Source organism: Scyliorhinus torazame, chromosome 7, assembly GCF_047496885.1.
Source record: "Scyliorhinus torazame isolate Kashiwa2021f chromosome 7, sScyTor2.1, whole genome shotgun sequence".
Taxonomy (NCBI): domain Eukaryota; kingdom Metazoa; phylum Chordata; class Chondrichthyes; order Carcharhiniformes; family Scyliorhinidae; genus Scyliorhinus; species Scyliorhinus torazame.
Window position 1 is genome coordinate 69,841,926 of NC_092713.1, and position 20,509 is coordinate 69,862,434.

A 20,509-nucleotide genomic window follows, 5' to 3' on the forward strand; every position below is an offset into this window, starting at 1 on the left:
TGATAGGCTAAGTGGCAGTCTTCTGCACTCTCAGGATTCTATGATTTCCAAGCACGCTAGTTCTCTGCCAATAGAACATAGTACAGTACAGCACAGTACAGGCCCTTCAGCCCATGATGTTGTGCCGACCGTTTATCCAAATCTAAGATAAACTTAACCTACAACCCTTCAATTTACTGCTGTCCATGTGCCTGTCCAAGAGTTGCTTAAATGCCCCAAATGACTCTGACTCCACCACCTCTGCTGGCAGTGCATTCCACAAACCCACCACTCTCTGTGTAAAGAACCTGGGCGGGATTCTCCCAGCCCTGGGCCGGACCGGAGAATCCCTGCCCCGACGCCGGCACGTGATTCTCCGCAGAGCGTGATTGGCCCGATTCTCCGACCCCTCACTGGGTCGGAGAATGGCTGGGGGCTGGCGTGAATCCCGCCCCCGCAGTGTCCCGAATTATCCGCCACCAGAGATTTGGCGGGGGGCGGGAATCTCGCCGCGCCGGTCGGCGGTGGCGGGAATCGTGCCGCGCCTGTCGGCGGGCCCACCCCCAGCGATTCTCCGGCCCGCGATGGGCTGAAGTACCGCCGCTGCCAACCCTCTCCTGCCGGCGTGGATTAAACCACCTTTTGAACGGCGGGACAAGGCGGCGCGGGCGGGCTCCGGGGTCCTGGGGGGGGCGCGGAGCGATCTGGCCCCGGGGGTGCCCATACGGTGGCCTGGCCCACGATCGGGGCCCACCGTATGGGCACTCTTTTTCTTCCGCCTTCGCCATGGTCTTCACTATGGCGGAGGCGGAAGAGACCCCCTCCCCAGCGCATGCGCGGGGATGACGTCAGCAGCCACTGACGCTCCCGCGCATGCGTCGCCCGGCGAAGACCTTTCGCCGCCGGCTGGCGTGGCGCCAAACGCCTTTCCCGCTAGCTGGCGGAGAGGAAACCACTCCGGCACGGGCTTGGCCCCTCAAGGTGAGGGCTTGGCCCCTAAAGGGGCGGAGACTTTCGCACCTTTGGGGCGGCCCAACGCCAGAGTGGTTCCCGCCATTCCATTACGCCGGAACCCCCCGCCCCGCCGGGTAGGGGAGAATCCCGCCCCATGTTTGACTCAAAGGATTTTTACTTTGAAATTCTGGAGCAACAAAGGTTCAAAGATTGTGGGCTGGGCACGCTTTGAGTGTTGTGAGTGGGCTGTTTGGTGGATTGGGGTTTTACTGTTCATGTTTATGTTGTTTCGAGTTGGGTTGGGGTAATTGTAGAAATGGTTAGATAAGGGGTATATCCGCTGTGCTGTATTTATGTTTGTTCCCTTTTTTGGGCTCAGTAGCGATCGGGAGGGTGGATGATGGCTTTTTTCTCCTCATGGGGGAGGGGTGAACCTGAGACAGGAGCGAAGGCTTTGGTTAAGGAAAAGGTGGGATACGGGGGGATGGGGCGGAGGGCTGGCAGGTGAACACCTTGCTAGCACTAGGAAGTAACAAAGTTAATAGAAGTCAGTGGGGGGGTGGAGCTATGACTTGCGATGGGTGTAGAAGATTGCGGGGGTAGATGGAAGGGAGTTAGTGGAAGCGGCAGGCTGTCTGCTGCCAACTGGGGGGTGGGCATGGGGGAAGTAAAGTAACAGTGACCGGGATCTTTTTCTCTGTTTCACCAGTTTGGTTGGGCTGGTCGCCATCTTAGGTGGGCCTGTGGCCTGGGAAACATCGGTGTGGTAATGGTTGACTCAAGGTTGAGCAGGTGTGAGACCCCCAACAAGGGTAGTCACCTGGAATGTGCAGTGCCTGGGGGGTGGGGGGGGGTGCCCAGTCAAGAGAGCACGGCTTTTTGCTCATGTGTCTGGGGGCCGACGTGATGTTTCTCCAGGAGACCCACATGCACGGGAGGAACCAGGTGCATCCTCACAAGTCATTGGGGGGAGAAAGAGTTTTTATTTTTTTCCTCGGTACATAATGTGTTCTCCAGGATTGACTAATTTGTCATGAATCGGGCGCTGCTGGCAGGGGTGAAGAAATCGGAGTACTCAGTGGTGGTCATTTCTGATCATGCCCCACATCGGGTGGACCTGGAGTTGGAGGTAGGCCGGGGATGTCGTAAGGGATGGCGTGTTAGATGCCGGGCTGCTGGCGGATCTGGGGTTGTGTAAGGATCTTTAGGGGCGTCCAGGATTATATCTTTAACACTGATAATGGGGAGGTCTCGCCCTCGATACTATGGGAAGCTCTGAAGGTAGTAATCAGGGGAGAAATTGTAACTTTTAAGGCACATGTCGATGCGGAGATGAGGAGGAACCGGGAAAAACTGGTAGATGCTATCATGGAGGTAGATCGCAGACATGCGAGCAGTCCATCCCCAGAATTATTGCGGATAGGAAAAAAACAGCAAATGCAATTCGATGGGCAGTATGGTAGCACAGTAGTTAGCACGGTTGCTTCTCAGCACCACGGACCCAGGTCCGATTCCTGGCTTGGGTCACTGTCTATGCGGAGTCTGCACATTCTCCCTGTGTCTGCGTGGGTTTCCTCCAGGCGCTCTGGTTTCCTCTCACTCGTCCCAAAAGACGTGCTTTTTTAGATGAATTGGACATTGTGAATTCTGCCTCAGTGTAGCTGAACAGGCGCCGTAATGTGGCGATTTTCAGTGTTAACGTAAGCCTACTTGTGACACTAAGAAAGATTATTATTATTCGATTTCCACGGATGCGTTGGTGCGTCAGTTGAGGTCAGCTAAAGGGACAATTTGAGTATGGAGAGTAGGCAACTCAGCTCCTTGCATATCAACCGAGGAAACAGGAGGCTGAGAGGGAGATTGTCCAGATTAGTGTGCGGGATGGGGGTCTGGTTTCGGCTCAGGAAAAGGTGAATGGGGTATTTAGACTCTTCTATGAGGAGTTATACAAGTCCAAACCACCTCGGGATGAGAGGGTTTGGTGGACCTTCTGGGGGAGTTGGAGTTTCCCAAAGTGGGGGAGGAGTGCAGGGGGTTGGAGGAAGTCAAGGAGGCGCTGAAATTGATGCAGCGGGGAAGGCAACGGGATCGACGGGTTCCTGGTGGAATCGTATTAAAAAATCAGATCAGCTGGGCCCTCTGGTGTTGGGGATATTCTGGGATTCCTTTGAGAGAGGTGCCTTGGCACAGCCACTAGGGCAGGCGCGGTTTCTCTGCTCCTGAAGGACAAAGACCCCACAGACTGCGGGTCATATTGTCCAATCTCCCTGTTAAATGTGGACGGGAAGCTCCTCGCTAAGGTGTTGGTGTTAAGACTGCAGCCTTGTCACCCGGAGGTGGTGGGAAAATACGAGATTTGTAAAGGGGCGGAGGTTGACAGCAAACGTGAGACGATTGCTGAACGTGGTTCTTACCCCTGTGGAGAGTTTGGTTCCAGAGATCATGGTTTTGCTAAATGCGGAGAAGAGTTCAACTGGGTAGAGTGGGACAACCTGTTCACGATACTAGAGAAATTCGGGTCTGGACCGGGCTTCGTAGCATGTTTGGACCGGGCTGTTGTATGCGGCCCATTTGCTATGTGTGCACTAACAAAGTGACTTCTAAGCCCTTTCTGCTATACTGTGGTACCAGTCAGGGATGTCCGAAGTCCCCTTTGTTATTTTCATTGGCAATAGAGCCACATGCTGAGGACTTGGGAGGGGATAATTAGAGGAGGGGTGGAGCATAGGATACTGCTGTATGCTGACGATTTGGCATTACATTTCATTAATTCAGAGGCATCAATGCAAAACATTATGAGGATCTTGCAGTGTTTTGGGGTCTTTTCTGGCTATAAGTTAAATATAGGAAAGAGTGAGTACTTTCTGTTGGGGCATCGGGGCGGAGAGGGAGGCTTAGGGGGTTCCTGTTAGCAGGAAGCAGTTTTCAGTATCTGGGGTCCAGACAGCAAGGGACTGGGGGAATCTCCGGAGGTTGAACTGTATAAATCTCTCCTATTATCCCTGGCAGGCCGAGTACAATCGGTTAAGATGAGTATCTTTATTTTTGTTTCTATTCCAGTGCCTCCCGGTATTCCTGCTCAAGGCGATTTTCAGAAGATTGACAGGCTGGTGACTGGGTTTATTTGGACAGGTAAGAGCCCAAGGACCAGGAGGGTGGTGCTGCAGAGGAAGAGACAAGCGGGGAGCTTTGCCTTGCCTATCTTTCCATATTATTCCTGGGCGGCTAATGCTGAAAAGGTGCTGGAGTGCTGCGGGGACTCAGAGGAGCTGTGGGCCTGGATGGAGGCGAGTCTGTGAGGGGGGGAAACCTGGGGTCATTGGAAATGGCTCCGTTCATGTGGTCACCATGTTGAACTCGCTGATGGGAGTGGGGTCCTTCCAGGGGCCCCTGCAGCTGGAAGGGGCCCATAGAGTGCTGGCGAGGAGGCCCAAGGCTAACGAGCCGCCGCGGGCGGTGCTGGTGCGGTTCCATCGGTTCGTCGATCGGGAGTGTGTGCTCAGGTGGGCCAAGAAGGAGAGGAGCAGCAGGTGGGAGAACGTGGAGGTTCGGATATATCAGGACTGGAGTGCGGAAGTGGCGAAGAAGAGGGCCGGGTACAATCGAGCGAATTCACTAGACTCTGGGGTGGTCCCGGCGGATTGGAAATTAGCAAACGTGACACCACTGTTTAAAAAAGGAGGTAGGCAGAAAGCGGGTAATTATAGGCCAGTGAGCTTAACTTCGGTAGTAGGGAAGATGCTGGAATCTATCATCAAGGAAGAAATAGCGAGGCATCTAGATGGAAATTGTCCCATTGGGCAGACGCAGCATGGGTTCATAAAGGGCAGGTGATGCCTAACTAATTTAGTGGAATTTTGAGAGGACATTAACAGTGCGGTAGATAACGGGGAGCCAATGGATGTGGTATATCTGGATTTCCAGAAAGTCTTTGACAAGGTGGCACACAAAAGGTCGTTGCATAAGATAAAGATACATGGAATTAAGGGTAAAGTAGTAGCATGGATAGAGGATTGGTTAATTAATAGAAAGCAAAGAGTGGGGATTAACGGGTGTTTCTCTGGTTGGCAATCAGTAGTTAGTGGTGTCCCTCAGGGATCAGTGTTGGGACCACAACTGTTCACAATTTACATAGATGATTTGGAGTTGGGGACCAAGGGCAATGTGTCCAAGTTTGCAGACGACACTAAGATAAGTGGTAAAGCAAAAAGTGCAGAGGATACTGGAAGTCTGCAGAGGGATTTGGATAGGCTAAGTGAATAGGCTAGGGTCTGGCAGATGGAATACAATGTTGACAAATGTGAGGTTATCCATTTTGGTAGGAATAACAGCAAAAGGGATTATTATTTAAATGATAAAATATTTAAACATGCTGCTGTGCAAAGAGACCTGGGGGTGCTAGTGCATGAGTCACAAAGAGTTGGTTTACAGGTGCAACAGGTGATTAAGAAGGCAAATGGAATTTTGTCCTTCATTGCTCAAGGGACGGAGTTTAAGACTAGGGAGGTTCTGCTGCAGTTGTATAAGGTGTTAGTGAGGCCACACCTGGAGTATTGTGTTCAGTTTTGGTCTCCTTACTTGAGAAAGGACGTACTGGCACTGGAGGGTGTGCAGAGGAGATTCACTAGGTTAATCCCAGAGCTGAAGGGGTTGGATTACGAGGAGAGGTTGAGTAGACTGGGACTGTACTTGTTGGAATTTAGAAGGATGAGGGGGGATCTTATAGAAACATATAAGATTATGAAGGGAATAGATAGGATAGATGCGGGCAGGTTGTTTCCACTGGCAGGTGAAAGCAGAACTAGGGGGCATAGCCTCAAAATAAGGGGAAGTAGATTTAGGACTGAGTTTAGGAAGAACTTCTTCTCCCATATGGTTGTGAATCTATGGAATTCCTTGCCCAGTGAAGCAGTAGAGGCTCCTTCATTAAATGTTTTTAAGATAAAGATAGATAGTTTTTTGAAGAATAAAGGGATTAAGGGTTATGGTGTTCGGGCCAGAAAGTGGAGCTGAGTCCACAAAAGATCAGCCATGATCTCATTGAATGGTGGAGCAGGCTCGAGGGGCCAGATGGCCTACTCCTGCTCCTAGTTCTTATGTTCTTATGTTCAGTGCTGCACAGGAAGGGGGTAAAGTTTGTCATGTTGCAGCCGGCGTGACTGTGGGTTACCTACAAGGACCGGCACCATTATTTTGAGTCTCCGGAGGAGGCCTTTGTTCAGGCCGAGAAGTTGGACACAGATTGAGGGTCAGGACGGGCGATTGGGGACTACGGTTGATATGCTATGTTTATTTTTGTTTCAAGGTGGGGCCTTTGTATTGCTCCGGGTTTCTTTTTCTTTGTGTTTTTTCTCCTTTGGGTCGGTGAGGGTGGCGGGGTTGGGTTGGGCACTGTTTTGGTTGTGTTGGTCGGGGGGGCTCTTGGAGGTGAGATGGGGCCCCGCGGGGGAGGGGGAGGCCCGAGTCAGGGGTGAGGGGACCGGGCCTGTAAAAGGAGCTGCGTCAGAGGTGGCGGGGCTTGGTAGGTGGTAAGCGCGGGCTTTTTCCCGCGCTGAAGACAGGAGGGGGTGGGGCTGGGGCGGGGCAACAAGGGATGTTTCCCACACTTAGAACAGAAGGGGGAGGGGGAGAGCCTATGGATGGGGACGGGAGAGGAGGGTGTGCCACACAATGGGATCAGTCGAAGAAGAGGCGGGAGTGGCCGGGGTCAGCAGGAGTCAGCTGACTTGCGGAAGTGCAATGGGGGGAGTAAATCAGCTAGGATGGGTCCTAGCTTGGGGGGGGGGGGGGGGGATTGAGTTGCTGCTGCTATGGTCAAGGAGGAGCTGGAGCGAGTGGGGGGGGGGGGGGGGTCGAGATGGGGGTATGCCGCTGTGGGGAACGGGCCGGGTGTGGGGTGCGGGCGCATGGCTGGCTGAGGAGGGGTCATGGCTAGTCGGCGGGGGAGGGGGGTGGGTAGCCCCCTGATCCAGCTGATAACCTGGAATGTAAGGGGACTGAACGGGCCGGATAAGCGTGTTCGCGTGCCTGAAGGGGCTCAAGGCGGATGTGGTTGTGCTTTAGGAGACACACCTGAAGGTGGCAGACCAGGTAAGATTGAGGAAAGGGTGGGTAGGTCAGGTGTTTCACTTGGGGCTGGATGGCAAAAATCGAGGGGTGGCGATCTTGGTGAGAAAGGTGTCGTTCGAGGCATCGAGCATTGTGGCAGATAATGGCGGCAGGTACATAATGGTAAGTGGTAAGTTGCAGGGAGAGGCGGTGGTACAGGTCAATGTGTATGCCCCGAACTGGGACGATGCGGGTTTTATGCGGCGTATGTTGGGTCGGATCCCAGACTTGGAAGTGGGGGGCCTGATAATGGGGGGAGACTTTAACATGGTGCTGGACCCGGCACTGGGTCGCTCCAGGTCTAGGACAGGTAGGAAGCCGGCGGCGGCTAGAGTGCTGAGGGGGCTTATGGACCAGATGGGAGGGGTGGACCCTTGGAGATTTGCAAGGCCGGGGGCTAGGGAATTTTCATTCTTCTGACATGTCCATAAGGCTTATTCCCGAATCGACTTTTTGATCTTGAGTAGGGCGTTGATAGCGAGCGTAGAGGATACTGAGTATTCGGCAATAGCCATTTTGGACCACGCCTCGCATTGGTGGACTTGGAGATGGGGGAGGAGAGGGACCAGCGCCCGCTGTGGCGCTTGGAGGTGGGGCTGTTGGCGGACGAGGAGGTGGGCGAGCGGGTCCGAGGAAGTATAGAGAGGTACTTGGAGACCAACGACAACGGGGAGGTCCGAGTGGGGATGGTGTGGAAGGCACTGAAGGCGGTGGTGAGGGGAGAGCTGATCTCTATTAGGGCCCACAAGGAGCGGGGGGAGAGGGAGAGGCTGGTGGGGGAAATGGTGAGGGTGGACAGGAGGTATGCGGAGGAGCCCAAGAAAGGATTGTTGAGGAAGAGGCGTAGCCTCCAGGCCGAATTCGACCTGGTGACCACCAGGAAGGCGGAGGTGCAGTGGAGGAAGGCCCAGGGGGCGGTCTACGAGTATGGGGAAAAGGCAAGCCGGATGCTGGCGCATCAGCTTCGGAAGCGGGACGCAGCTAGGGAGATCGGGGGAGTTAAGGACAGTGGCCGGGGGGGGGGGGGGGGGGGGGGGGGGGGTTGGGGGGGGGGGGGGGGTTGGCATCAATGGGGTCTTCAGGGACGTCTATGAGGAATTGTACCGATCCGAGCCCCCACGGGAGGAAGGAGGGATGGGCCGCTTCCTGGACCAATTGAGGTTTCCAAAGGTGGAAGAGGGACGGGTGGCGGGATTGGGGGCCCCGATTGGGCTGGAGGAGCTGATCAAATGGATAGGAAGCATGCAGGCGGGAAAGGCACCGGGGCCGAACGGTTTCCCGGTCGAATTCTACAAAAAATATATGGACCTGTTGGGCCCGCTGTTAGTCAGGACCTTCAATGAGGCAAGGGAGTGGGGGGGGGGGGGGGGGGGGGGGGGGGTCTTTGCCCCCGACGATGTATCGGGTACTGATCTCCTTGATCTTGAAGCGGGACAAGGATCCCCTGCAGTGTGGGTCTTACAGACCAATTTCCTTGCTAAATGTCGATGCCAAGGTGCTGGCGAAGGTCTTAGCCACGAGGATTGAGGATTGTGTGCCGCAGATCATCCATGAAGACCAGACGGGGTTTGTGAAGGGAAGGCAGTTGAACGCGAATGTGCGGAGGCTTTTGAACGTTATTATGATGCCGGCGAGGGAGGGGGAGGTGGAGATAGTGGTCGCGATGGACGCTGAGAAAGCCTTCGATAGGGTAGAGTGGGGGTACCTGGGGGAGGTGCTGAAGAGGTTCGGGTTTGGGGAGAGGTTTGTCAGGTGGGTCAGGCTGTTGTAGGAGGTCCCGATGGCGAGTGTGGCCACGAACAGGAGGTCTGAGTACTTTTGGTTGCATCGAGGGACGAGGCAGGGGTGTCCCATGTCCCCCCTGCTCTTCGCACTGGCGATTGAACCCCTGGCTATGGCACTGAGGGAGTCAAGGAACTGGAGGGGGTTGGTGCATGGTGGGGAAGAGCATAGGGTGGCACTTTATGCAGACAACCTGCTGCTGTATGTGGCGGACCCGGTGGGAGGAATGCCGGAAGTAATGAGGATTCTTAGGGAATTCGGGGACTTTTCGGGGGTACAGGCTCAACATGGGGAAGAGCAAGCTGTTCGTAGTTCATCCAGGGGACCAGGAGTGGGGGATTGGCGAGCTCCCACTAAAAAAGGCGGAGAGGAGCTTCAGGTATCTGGGAATCCAGGTGGCCAGGATCTGGGGGGCCCTGCATGGGCTTAATTCTACAAGGCTGGTGGAGCAAATGGAGGAGGAGTTCAAGAGGTGGGACGCGTTGCCGCTGTTTTGGCGGGTAGGGTGCAGTCAATCAAAATGACGGTGCTCCCAAGGTTTTTGTTCCTGTTCCAGTGCCTCCCCGTGTTTATCCTGAAGGCTTTTTTCTGGCGGGTTAACCCCAGTATAATGGGGTTTGTGTGGGCGCGAGGGACTCCGAGGGTGAGAAGGGTGTTCCTGGAGCGGAGTAGAGATCGGGGGGGACTGGCGCTGCCCAACCTCTGTGGGTACTACTGGGCCGCCAATGCGACAATTGTGCACAAGTGGGTGATGGAGTGGGAGGGGGCCGCATGGAAGAGGCTGGAGACGGCATCTTGTGTGGGTACAAGTCTGGGGGCGCTGGCAACGGCGCCGCTGCCACTCCCTCCAAGGAGGTATACCATGAGCCCGGTGGTGGTGGCTGCCCTCAAAATTTGGGGGCAGTGGAGGCGGCACAGGGGGGAAGTGGAGGCCTCGGCGGGGACCCCATTACGGGGGAACCACCGGTTCGCCCCAGGAAGAACAGGTGGAGGGTTTGCGGGGCGGCACAGGGCAGGGATACGAAAGTTGGGGGACCTGTTTGTGGACGGGAAGTTCGCGGGCCTGGGTGAGCTGGAGGAGAAGTACGGGCTCCGCCCGGGGAACACCTTCAGGTACTTACAGGTAAGGGCGTTTGCCAGACGGCAGGTGGTGGAATTCCCGCGGCTATGGCCACACACAGTACAGGACAGGGTGCTCTCGGGGGGGGGAGTGGGGAAGATCTCGGAAACTTACCAGGTGATGCAGGAGGAGGAGGAGGCCTCGGTGGTGGAGGTAAAAGGTAAGTGGGAGGAGGAGTTGGGAGAGGAGATTGAGGAAGGGACGTGGGCAGACGCCCTGGAGAGGATGAACTCTTCCTCATCGTGCGCGAGGCTCAGCCTCATACAGTTTAAGGTGCTGCACAGGGCACACATGACCGGGACAAGGATGAGTCGGTTTTTTGGGGGTGAGGACAGTTGTGTTAGGTGCTCAGGGAGCCCAGCAAATCACACCTATATGTTCTGGGCATGCCCAGCGCTGGAGGAGTTTTGGAAGGGCGTAGCGAGGACAGTGTCGAGGGTGGTAGGATCCCGGGTCAAGCCGGGCTGGGGGCTCGCAATATTTGGCGTGGCAGAGGAGCCGGGAGTGCAGGAGGCGAAAGAGGCTGGAATTCTGGCCTTTGCATCCCTGGTAGCCTGGCGAAGGACTTTTCTTCAGTGGAAGGATGCGAGGCCCCCAAGCGTGGAATCCTGGATCAACGATATGGCGGGGTTTATTAAGTTGGAGAGGGTGAAATTCGCCTTGAGAGGGTCGGTACAAGGGTTCTTTCGGCGGTGGCAACCGTTCTTCGACTTCCTGGCAGAGCGGTAGACACTGGTCAATGGCAGCAGCAACTCGGGGCGGGTGGGGGGTCACTTTATTTTTTGTTATTTACACTGGAGGGTCTGAGGGGTTGTATATACTTGTTGTATTAAGTCGGGGTGTTAATGTTAATTTATTATTTATGTACCGGGGGGGGGGGGCGTATGGAGGGTTGTTTTTCTGGACTGTGTTTTGTACTTAACCCTGTTGGGTTTCTTTTTCATTTTGTTATTGATATTTTATGAAAACCTTTAATAAAAATTATTTATTTTTAAAAAAGGAAATGACTCCACTCACGTTGACACCAAAGAAACACACAATTAACCCGGTGGTAGTAGCCACGTTAAAAATTTGGAGGCAGCTCTGTCAAGAATTCAATTTGAAGGCTGCCTCAAGGCCAGCTCCCATTTGTGCAAATTATTCAAGCCTGCTAGGCTGGATGCGAGGTTTAGGGAGTGGAAGGAGAAGGGATTGGAGGAGTTTCGAGCACACCTCACGAAGGCTAGAATGAGCCGTTTGTTTTCAGTGGGGTGGAGGATAGGTCCGGTCGTTGTTCGCGGGGACCGGCACACGATCCACATATGTTCCGGGCGTGCTCAAAGCTGGTGGGCTTCTGGAGGTCCGTTTTTGATACCATATCGGCCAACCTGAACCATGCCCACTGGTTGTGATTTTTGAGGTCTCTGATGGAATGGAGTTCCAGTTGGGGGCAGAGGCGGACCCTCCGCCCTTCGCCTCGCTTTTGGTAAGGAGGCGGAAACTCTTGGGCTGGAGGTTGACTACACCGCCAAGCGCCCCGGCTGGGTGACCTGATGGAGGCTTTTGCACCTTACGGGTCACGTTCACCGTCAGAGTGTCGGTGGAAGAGTTGTACCATAGGTGGTGGCTGTTTATAATGTACTTTAAAGAGTTGGTCACTGGTAGCTGTTGGGGGGAGAGGTTCGTTATATTGTTGTGGGGCGGGGTTGTATTACTTTTTTTTATGTGTTCATGTCTGGTTTTGTGTAAACTTTATATAAAAATTGTTAAAATTTCAATACAAATATTTCCCTCAAAAATCAATCGCTTTTTCAGCACCAGGGAAGCAATCCCCTCTGGTTTGGGTACTGCAGAGGAGGAAAGGGCGATATTTCATAGCTGACGTATATTGGCCAACAATTGCCGATCCTTGATGAAGCCTGTCTGGTCTTCCGAGATCACCTCTGGGAGACAGGACTCCAGTCACCATGCCAGCACTTTTGTAAGTATATTAGCATCTGTATTCAAAAGAGAAATGGGTCGAATACAACCCACATTCCATAGGGTCCTTGTCCTTCTTAAGGATCAAGGAAATAGAGGCCTGCGCAAGTGTAACGGATAATGAACCCTGGGACAAGGAGTCATTAAACATATCTAAAATTAGAGGGATCAATTGTCCTGCAAACTTTTTATAAAACTCAATGGGGAATCCATCAGGACGAAGAGTTTTGCCCATCTACCCCCACCCCAACTCATTTCATAATTTCCTCAGGGTCCAACGGGGATTCCAACTCTTCCCACCTCTCCCTCTCCACCACTGGAATGGATAACCATCCAAAAAAATCCATTGTGGCTGAACTCTCCACTCTGGGTTCCAATCTATAAAGATCCCGATTAAAATGTTTCAAAAGCCTCACTGACCTTAGGCAGGGCAGAAACCAAACTGTCACTTGAGTCCCTCAGCTGCACAATATCCTGGGGAGCTGCCTGTCATCTCAGCTGATGGGCTAAAAGGTCTTCTCTCCGTGTTGGTGAAGGCATGATGGCGTGATCTTCCCATTTATAGTCGCTATACTCTTTCAGGATCTGTTCTTTTTCTTGGAAGCTGTGAAACTTCACAATTACTATACATGATGGTTTGTTAGGACAAGGCTTCTGTCTGAGTGTCCAGTGGACTCGATCCAGTTCGGGAGGGGAGGTGAATCCACCCTCCCCTATCATCTCTGCAAAATATTCTGTTGGAGTTGGGCCTTCCATCCCCTCTGGCAACCCCACAACGTGAATATTTTGCCCCCTGAACCAATTATCCAAATCATTCAACTTTGGCAGTCAGTGCTTTATTCACATCAGCCATCTTGACATCTCCGCTTCCAGAGAGGCAATCTGGTTGTTACGCCTAGAGAGTCACCTCCATACCTTGCATCGCAGTGCCATGTGCTTTTACCATCTCATTGGTCTTCTCCAACGCCAAACAAATGGGAGCCAGGCCTCTTCCATTGACTTGCGGAAGTCCCCCAAAACAACCCACCTTTGCTTCTCAAATTCCGCTCTATCCATGCCCCTCATAATCTTTTAGACCTCTATCAGGTCACCCCTCAACCTCTGTCTTTCTAATGAAAACAGACCGAGTCTATTCAGCCTGGCCACACAGCTAACACCCTCCAGACCAGGCAACATCCTGGTAAACCTCCTCTGCAAAGTCTCCACAGCCTTCTGGTAGTGTGGCGACCAGAATTGTGCACAATATTCGAAGTGTGGCCTTACCAGCTATACAACTGTAGCATGACTTGCCAGTTTTTATACTTGGATGTCCTGTCCAATGAAGGCAATTATTCCGTATGCTTTCTTGACTACCTTGTCCACGTGTTGCTTGCCACCTTCAAAGATCTGAGGGCATGCACGCCCAGATCTCTCTGACTTTCTATATTTCTAAGAGTTTTGCCATTTACGGTATATTTCCCCTCTATATTAGACCTACCAAAGTGCATTACCTCACATTTGTCTGGATTAAACTCCATTTGCCATTTCTCTCCCCAAGTCTCCAACCTAAGGGCAGCACGGTCCCATAGTGGAGGGCAGCAGGTACCATAGTGGTTAGCACAGTTGCTTCACAATTCAGGGTCCCAGGTTCGATTCCCGGCTTGGGTCACTGTCTGTGCAGAGTCTGCATGTTCTCCCCGTGTATGCGTGGGTTTCCTCCGGATGCTCCGGTTTCCTCCCACAGTCCAAAAATGTGCAGGTTAGGTGGATTGGCTGTGCTAAATTGCCCTTAATGTCCAAATAGGTTAGGTGGGGTTACTGGATTTATGGGGATAGGTTGGAAGTGTGGGCTTAAGTGGGATGCTCTTTCCAAGGGCTGGTGCAGACTTGATGGGCCAAATGGCCTCCTTCTACACTGTAAATTCAGTGATTCTATCTATGTCCTGCTGTATCTTCTGACAATCCTCAACACTAACTGCCACTCCACCAACCTTGGTGTCATCCACGAACTTACTAATCAGACTTGCTACATTTTCCTCCAAATCGTTTATTTACACTACAAACAACAGAGGCCCCAGCACTGTGGAACACCACTAGTCACAACCCTCCATTCAGAAAAAGGGAAGATAACGAACAGCGAACATCAGACTTCTGCTGAACGTAATAATGACCCCGACTGGGAGAGGACACCAGAGGTCATTGTCTCCCTGGACGCGGAGAAAGCTTCTGATCAAGTAGAGTGGAGGTACTTTATGGAGATGCTTGGAACGGTTTGGGTTTGGAACGGGAACGCTCCTATGGCGAGCGTACGGACGAAGGGCACCAGCTCTGAATATTTTCCACTGCACAGGGGAATGAGGCAGGGGTGCCCACTATCCAAAGCGTGTTCGCACTGGCAATTGAGCCGCTGGCCATCGTCCTTAGATCGGCGGATTGGTGGACGGGCATTCGGAGAGGGGGCAGAGAGCATAGAGTCTCATTCTGCGCAAATTACCTGCTCCTTTATATGTTGACCCCCCCTAGCCAGCGTGGGGATGATAACTGGACTCCTCAGGGAATTTGCTGCCTTCCCAGGTTACAAACTCTACCTGGGAAATAGCAAAACCTTCTCAGTAAATCCCCGAGAGGCAGGAGTGGAGCTGGAGGAACCAATGTTCAAAGTAATCCAAACTAAGTTCAGGTACGTGGGGATCCAAGCAGCCCACACCTGGAAGAGGCTCCACAAATGGAACCTCTCCAGTCTGATGGAGGAGGTGAAGAGGGACCTGTAAAGATGGGACTGACTCCCTCTTCCGCTAGCGGGAAGGGTATAGACAATCAAAATAAACGTACTGCCTCGGTTCCTCTTCATCATCAGATCATTCCTGATCTTCATCCACAAATCCTTCTTCACCAAGGGGCACGTGGGAGGCCTGCCCTGCCGAAGCTTCTGTTCTACCACTGGCCAGCCAACGTAGAGAGTGTGAGGGGGTGACTAAGGGAGCCAGAGGCGGACTGGGTCCAAATGGAGGAGGCCTCCTGCACGGGGGTCTCTCTCAGAGCTCTGGCCACCACGCCACCCCGGCCCCCCTACACACACACACACTCCAGGAGCCCAGTGGAACCAATTCAGGTGTCAATTTGAACTGGGTGAGATGCTCACGGGGGTCCCCATCTGTAACAACCACAGGTTTGCGCCAGCAGGGATGGATGGTACTTTTGGGATGTGGGGGGTTGGGGGAGACAGACTCTGCCCCAGACTCAGGAATTTCAGGACGGCCTTCTTCGAGGCTATGTCCAGTGGTGGGGCCGAGATGGAGCCATGCCCACCTGTGGTGGTCTTCGTGGTGGTGGTGGTGGGGGAGCGGGAAGAGAGAGAGAGAGAAAGACCCTCCTCCCTCCCTCAAAAACTTGAAGACTAAAGGGGGGGGGGGGAGTGGGACCTCCTCCCCCTCCCCACCACCAGCAGAAAGAAGACTGCAGACAAGCAAGGGGTGGAATCCCAACCATACCAAGACACAGAAGGGAAAAACTGGGGATAACCCCTACCGCCAAGCAGCAGAGGTCCCACACAAACCTGTGTAAAAATCAAACGTGTATGTAAAAATGTAGATATATCCCCCATCAGAGCCCCAGACACGGCTATGGTGGCGGCAAGGGGCTCAAGGCTGGTTGTTCTGACATATGTACAGTTTTCATTTTGGTAGTTGTATAATACTCTACATGAGAAACATAACTCTTTTTCTTTTCTATTCTGAAACTGTTACTTGAAACACCAAAAAACATTTTGTTTTAAAAGCTAAAGGAACTGGTTGCATTCTCACAGTATGTAGTGATTAATGATAGCAGTTCTGCATGAGAAGTGGTCATTAATGGATTCTAATAGAAATTGGTGTTAGGGCAGCTGTTTTTCAATCATTTTGATCAATGATCTAGATGAAAAGATCATGGAAATCTATCTGGGAGATACTGATACAAAGATATCTGCTAGTGTATAATTTTTGTGAAAAATAGCACACTGGCAGAACTAGACATGATGGAAGAATGGGCCTTTAATTTGCCTTGCGTGTCTGGTCACAACATCGATAACTAGTTCGAAGACCCGGCTTTCGCAATAGTTTTATGGAACTACAGCTTTTCAGTCTGGAAAACATTGTGCCACATTGGGGAATTCCTGATTAGGTACAAAGTACCTTGAAAGATGTGGGGCTGGATTCTCCATTTCAGGGACTATGTCCCCACGCCGTCGTGAAAACTGTGGTCTTTTACGCCAGAAAAATTGGTGTCAAAAAACCACAGATTCACAGCCTTGCAGGGGGCTAGCAGGCAGCTGTCGTGGAGCTCACAGGTCCATCTGCCAATACAAAGAACAAAGAAAATTACGGCACAGGAACAGGCCCTTCGGCCCTCCCAGCCTGTGCCGATCAGATCCTTTATCTAAACCGGTCTTCTATTTTCCAAGGATCTACTTCCCTCTGTTCCCCGCCCGCACTTCAGTTTTCTCACACAGTCCAAAGATGCGAGTGCAGACTCGATGGACCAAATGGCCTCCTTCTGCACTGTAAATGTTATGATTCTGGGTCAGAGGCCACGCACGCGCATGATGGCAGCCTCCTGCGGCCGTGCCATGCACCATGGCGGACTCAGACCGTGGAAATACTGCTCCCGATCGGCCGCGTGCCCAACCCGGACCGCCCACACAATAAAAGCCCAGTCCTGACCGTGGCTCCCTCCCCCCCTACCCTCCGGTCGGCCCGCCCCCAACTGTAGCGGCCTCGGACTGAGTCAGCAGCCGCCTTGCGAGTATCCCGAACAGCAGGACCAGATTAGAAATAGGCTGTTGGGAATTCGGCCGATTGGAGGTGGAGAACAGCGGGCCGGGCCTCTGGCAATGGCCTCAGGTGGTGGATACTCTGCGCGGCGTATTCCCCGCTTTTCGGGGGGGGCGGAGAATCGCCGAACTGGTGTCGGTCCTAATTCAATGCGGGAAACTGGATTCTCCGACCCATCGCGGCAGAAGGTGTGGGATAGAGTTTGGCCTGCCAACCCCAATAGCAGAGCATAGGCTGCCGCAAGGGCACACCAGTGACAAGGGGACTGGTTAGAAGGACTGCCTCAGTTCTCCGGGACTTTGTAATCTTTATTATAGTCACATGTAGTTACTGTGAAAATCCTCTAGTCGCCACAGTCCAGTGCCTGTTCGCGTACACTGAGGAAGAATTAGATTGTCCAATTCACCTAACAAGCAGTGGGCAGCATGGTAGCACAGTAGGTGATACTGTTGCTTCACAGCTCCAGGGTCCCAGGTTCGATTCCCGGCTTGGGGCACTGTCTGTGTGGAGTTTGCATGTTCTCCTCATGTCTGCATGGGTTTCTTCCGGATGCTCCGGTTTCCTCCCACAAGTCCCGAAAGACGTGCTGTTAGATGAATTGGATATTCTGAATTCTCTCTCAGTGTACCCGAACAGGCGCCGGAATGTGGCGACTAGGGGCTTTTCACAGTAACTTCATTGTACTGTTAATATAAGCCTGCTTGTCATAATAAAGATTATTATTATTACAAGCACATGGCAGAAGGGTTAGAAACCAGAGGACACAGATTTAATGGGACGATGCGGTGGCACTGCAGTTAGCACTGCTGCCTCACAGCACCAGGACCTGGGTTCAATTTCAGCTTTGGGTGTCTGTGTGGAGTTTGTACTTCATCCCTGTGTCTGCGTGGGTAGTGCTCCGATTTCCTCCCACAGTCCAAAGATATGCAGGTAGGGGATTGGCCATGATAAATTGCCCCTTAGTGCCCATGCAGGTTAGGTGGGTTACGGGGATAGGGCAGGGGTGGTGTGGGCCTAGGTAGAGTGCTCTTTCAGAGGGTCGGTGCAAAGTCAATGGGCCAAATAGCCTCCTTCTTTATTCACTGTAGAGATTCTATGGAAATTGGTTGGTAAAAGAAATATGTGACATCAGGAAATCTTTTACACGGCAGATTTGTTCTGATCTGGAATGCACTATCTAAAAGGCTGGTGAAAAGCAGATTCAATCGTGACTTTGGAAAATGGAGACATGGTTGAGTAGCAGAGTGGAACTAAATGGTTGGTGCATCAAAGAGTTGGGTATAGGGATAAAAATTGTAACGAACTGTCACAGAGCTGAAAGTTAACTTTGCTTCCTTCTACACCGCTGCCAGACCTGCTAAACATTTCCAGCATTTTCTGTTTATATTTCCGAGAATCTTGTGTTGTTATGTGGGTTCACACATAAGCAGCTAGCTTTGCGGGTGAGGGTCGTAGCACATGAAATGGGACGGATTGTTTGGATGCTAGCTTAAATAACAAATGAATGACTATCTAGCTCGCTTGCTTTGAGTTGTGTTTTTATAGCTTTGCAGCATGCTGGTAAACTTACAGCAGTTAAGCAAAGGCGTTCAGAGGGAACAGTTAAAATGCTTTATAGACGATGCCACGTATACAGTCGTGCTTGGAGGAGCCTCCATGATTCCCTTTTTGAGTTACCGATTAAAGGAGAGCGGACTGGTTTAGATGAAGGTCACTTAGGTGAATATGCTCCAAATTCATCTGTGTGTGTTTTAGAAGATGAGTAAGACCGTCATGCAGAGGTGAGTTTGCACCCCGTTAGTTAGTAACGGGGTGGAGTTGTCAAACTTACCGATCCTCTGTACTTCTCCAGTGAAATACGTTTCCCCCTGATGTTGACTCCCTGAAAGGAGTAAAAATCTTTGGTTTTCTCCTCGCTCGGCAAGATGAGGAAGAGCATCAGCATGCTGGCCGTCAGGGACATGGTGATGAATAGCAGAGGGAAACCGAGTCTGGGGAGGGAGGCGACTCTGCTCGGCTCTTTCTGAGCCGATTCCTGCATTACTTTAACTGCTCTTGCCCCGAGATCCTGCCACACACAGCCCTATCCGCGGGACAAACAGTGAGCACCAGTCAGGTGGGCCAGTGCTGCAAAACAGTCGTAATCAACACCCCAAAAATGTAATTGTCGGCGCCAAAAAAACATTTCTCCTTTTCAATTAATTACTTGTTCTTGTTTCGTGGATTTTATGATCAATATCGGACAAATGGAATTTCGTGGATTCGGAGTAAACTCTAGATGACCCCAACCCCTGCCCCCGCCGTTTTTGTTTAAAGGTTAAAAAAGTACTTGGGAAAAATGTTGACTTTCAGTTTGGGCAAGAAGGTGGAAGTGGAGAGAGGAGCGCACACTAGGTGCGTCTCCTTTCGAAAACAATAGACACACTGGGTTTCCCCAGGGCAACCAAATAAAACCAACACAAATACCAGAGAAAGGACACAAATTAAAGGAAACATATACAATTAAATAGTATCATTGGTGCAGACCATGGGCGGCACTGCGGCCTCACAGCTCCAGGGATCAGGGCTCAATTCCCACCTTGGGTGACTGTGGAGTTTGCACATTCTCCCCGTCCAAGGATGTGCAGGTGAGCTGGATTGGCCACGATAAATTGCCCTTATGGCCCAGTGATGTGCAGGTTGATGTTTCTTATGGAGTGAGTGGGATAGGCAGGGGTGTTGGCCTAGATGGAGTGCTCTTTCGGAGGGTTGGTACAGACTTGATGGGCTGAATGGCTTTTCTGCATTTTATGGTTTCTGATTCTATGGATTATCCCCCCCCCCCCCCCTTCCCGGCAGTGTGTTTTCTGGCATCGGAGCTGGCTCGCCAATGGCCACCAATGTCTATGGCATTATTTAACTGATCTTGCACCAAGATACTTTCACAGGGGAACCTGCTGCCAGGGGAAGGAGGATCACCTTCGGCAGGACCAGCAGATCCTGTCGGCAAGAAGAGACGGAAAATCCCTGTTTCTCCTTCTTCTTAGGCAGCCCCTTGATCAAGGATGACATGTTTCCACTCCGGTTCAGTGGGTTCTGTGATGGCTGATAAGTCCAATGTGTGATCCGCAGACTCAGCTACATTTAGGGCTTGAATGGTTGGGTCGATGCGTTGATTGGAGGTTGGTGGTCTCTTTCAGCACCTCGTCTTTACCTCTGCATGTTCTCAACAAAGTCACTCACTCAATGTGTTTGGTGCCCTCCCAAATGAACCATTTTGGTTTGTGTCAATCCAGGGACTCAAATGAGTTGGGGATGTTTGGCTTTTTCAGAGATGCTTTGAGGAAAATCCTTCCTCCTAGGAGTCTGTTACCGTGCAAAGCTCTGAGTAGAGCAGTTAGACTCTGATGTCAGGCACACTGACATGTCCGACCCAGCGGAGCTGGTTTTGAGTGAATAGCATGTTGCTGCTGGGCAAGTTGGTTGGGAGAGGAGATTGGGACACCTTTGTAGCCCCCAGATTTGGAGGATCTTGCGAAAGCACTGCTGGTAATACTTCTTCCAGTGCTTTGCAGTCCCCGATGTAGGTTGTCCAAGAGGCTGAAGTGCAAGGATCACCGCTGCCCAGTTTTAATTTTTTTCTTATTAAGGGGCAATTTAGCATGGTGAATCGATCTACCCTGCACATCTTTTGGTTGTGGGGGTGAGACCCACACATGTGGGGGAAAATGTGCAAACTCCACATGGACAGTGACCCGGGGCAGGGATCGAACTCAGGTCCTCAGCGCTGTGGGGCAACAGTGCTAACCACTGTGCCACCGCACCCCCCAATCCCCCC

At 52.1% G+C, this 20,509-nt stretch overlaps 1 protein-coding gene across 2 annotated transcripts in view; it reads right to left on the reverse strand.

Moving 5' to 3' along the window:
• gpx7 (glutathione peroxidase 7) overlaps positions 1 to 19,040 on the reverse strand; it is a 46,248-nt gene extending 27,208 nt beyond the window's left edge. Inside the window, exon 1 of one of the 2 annotated variants that reach the window (XM_072510881.1) lies at positions 18,524 to 19,030. In XM_072510881.1, the coding sequence (XP_072366982.1) occupies positions 18,524 to 18,733 (210 nt within the window). In that variant the 5' untranslated portion in view covers positions 18,734 to 19,030. Of the gene's footprint in view, positions 1 to 18,523 lie in introns of both variants that reach the window. The other variant, XM_072510882.1, reaches the window with a different exon arrangement.
• Positions 19,041 to 20,509: the final 1,469 nt, after the last annotated feature.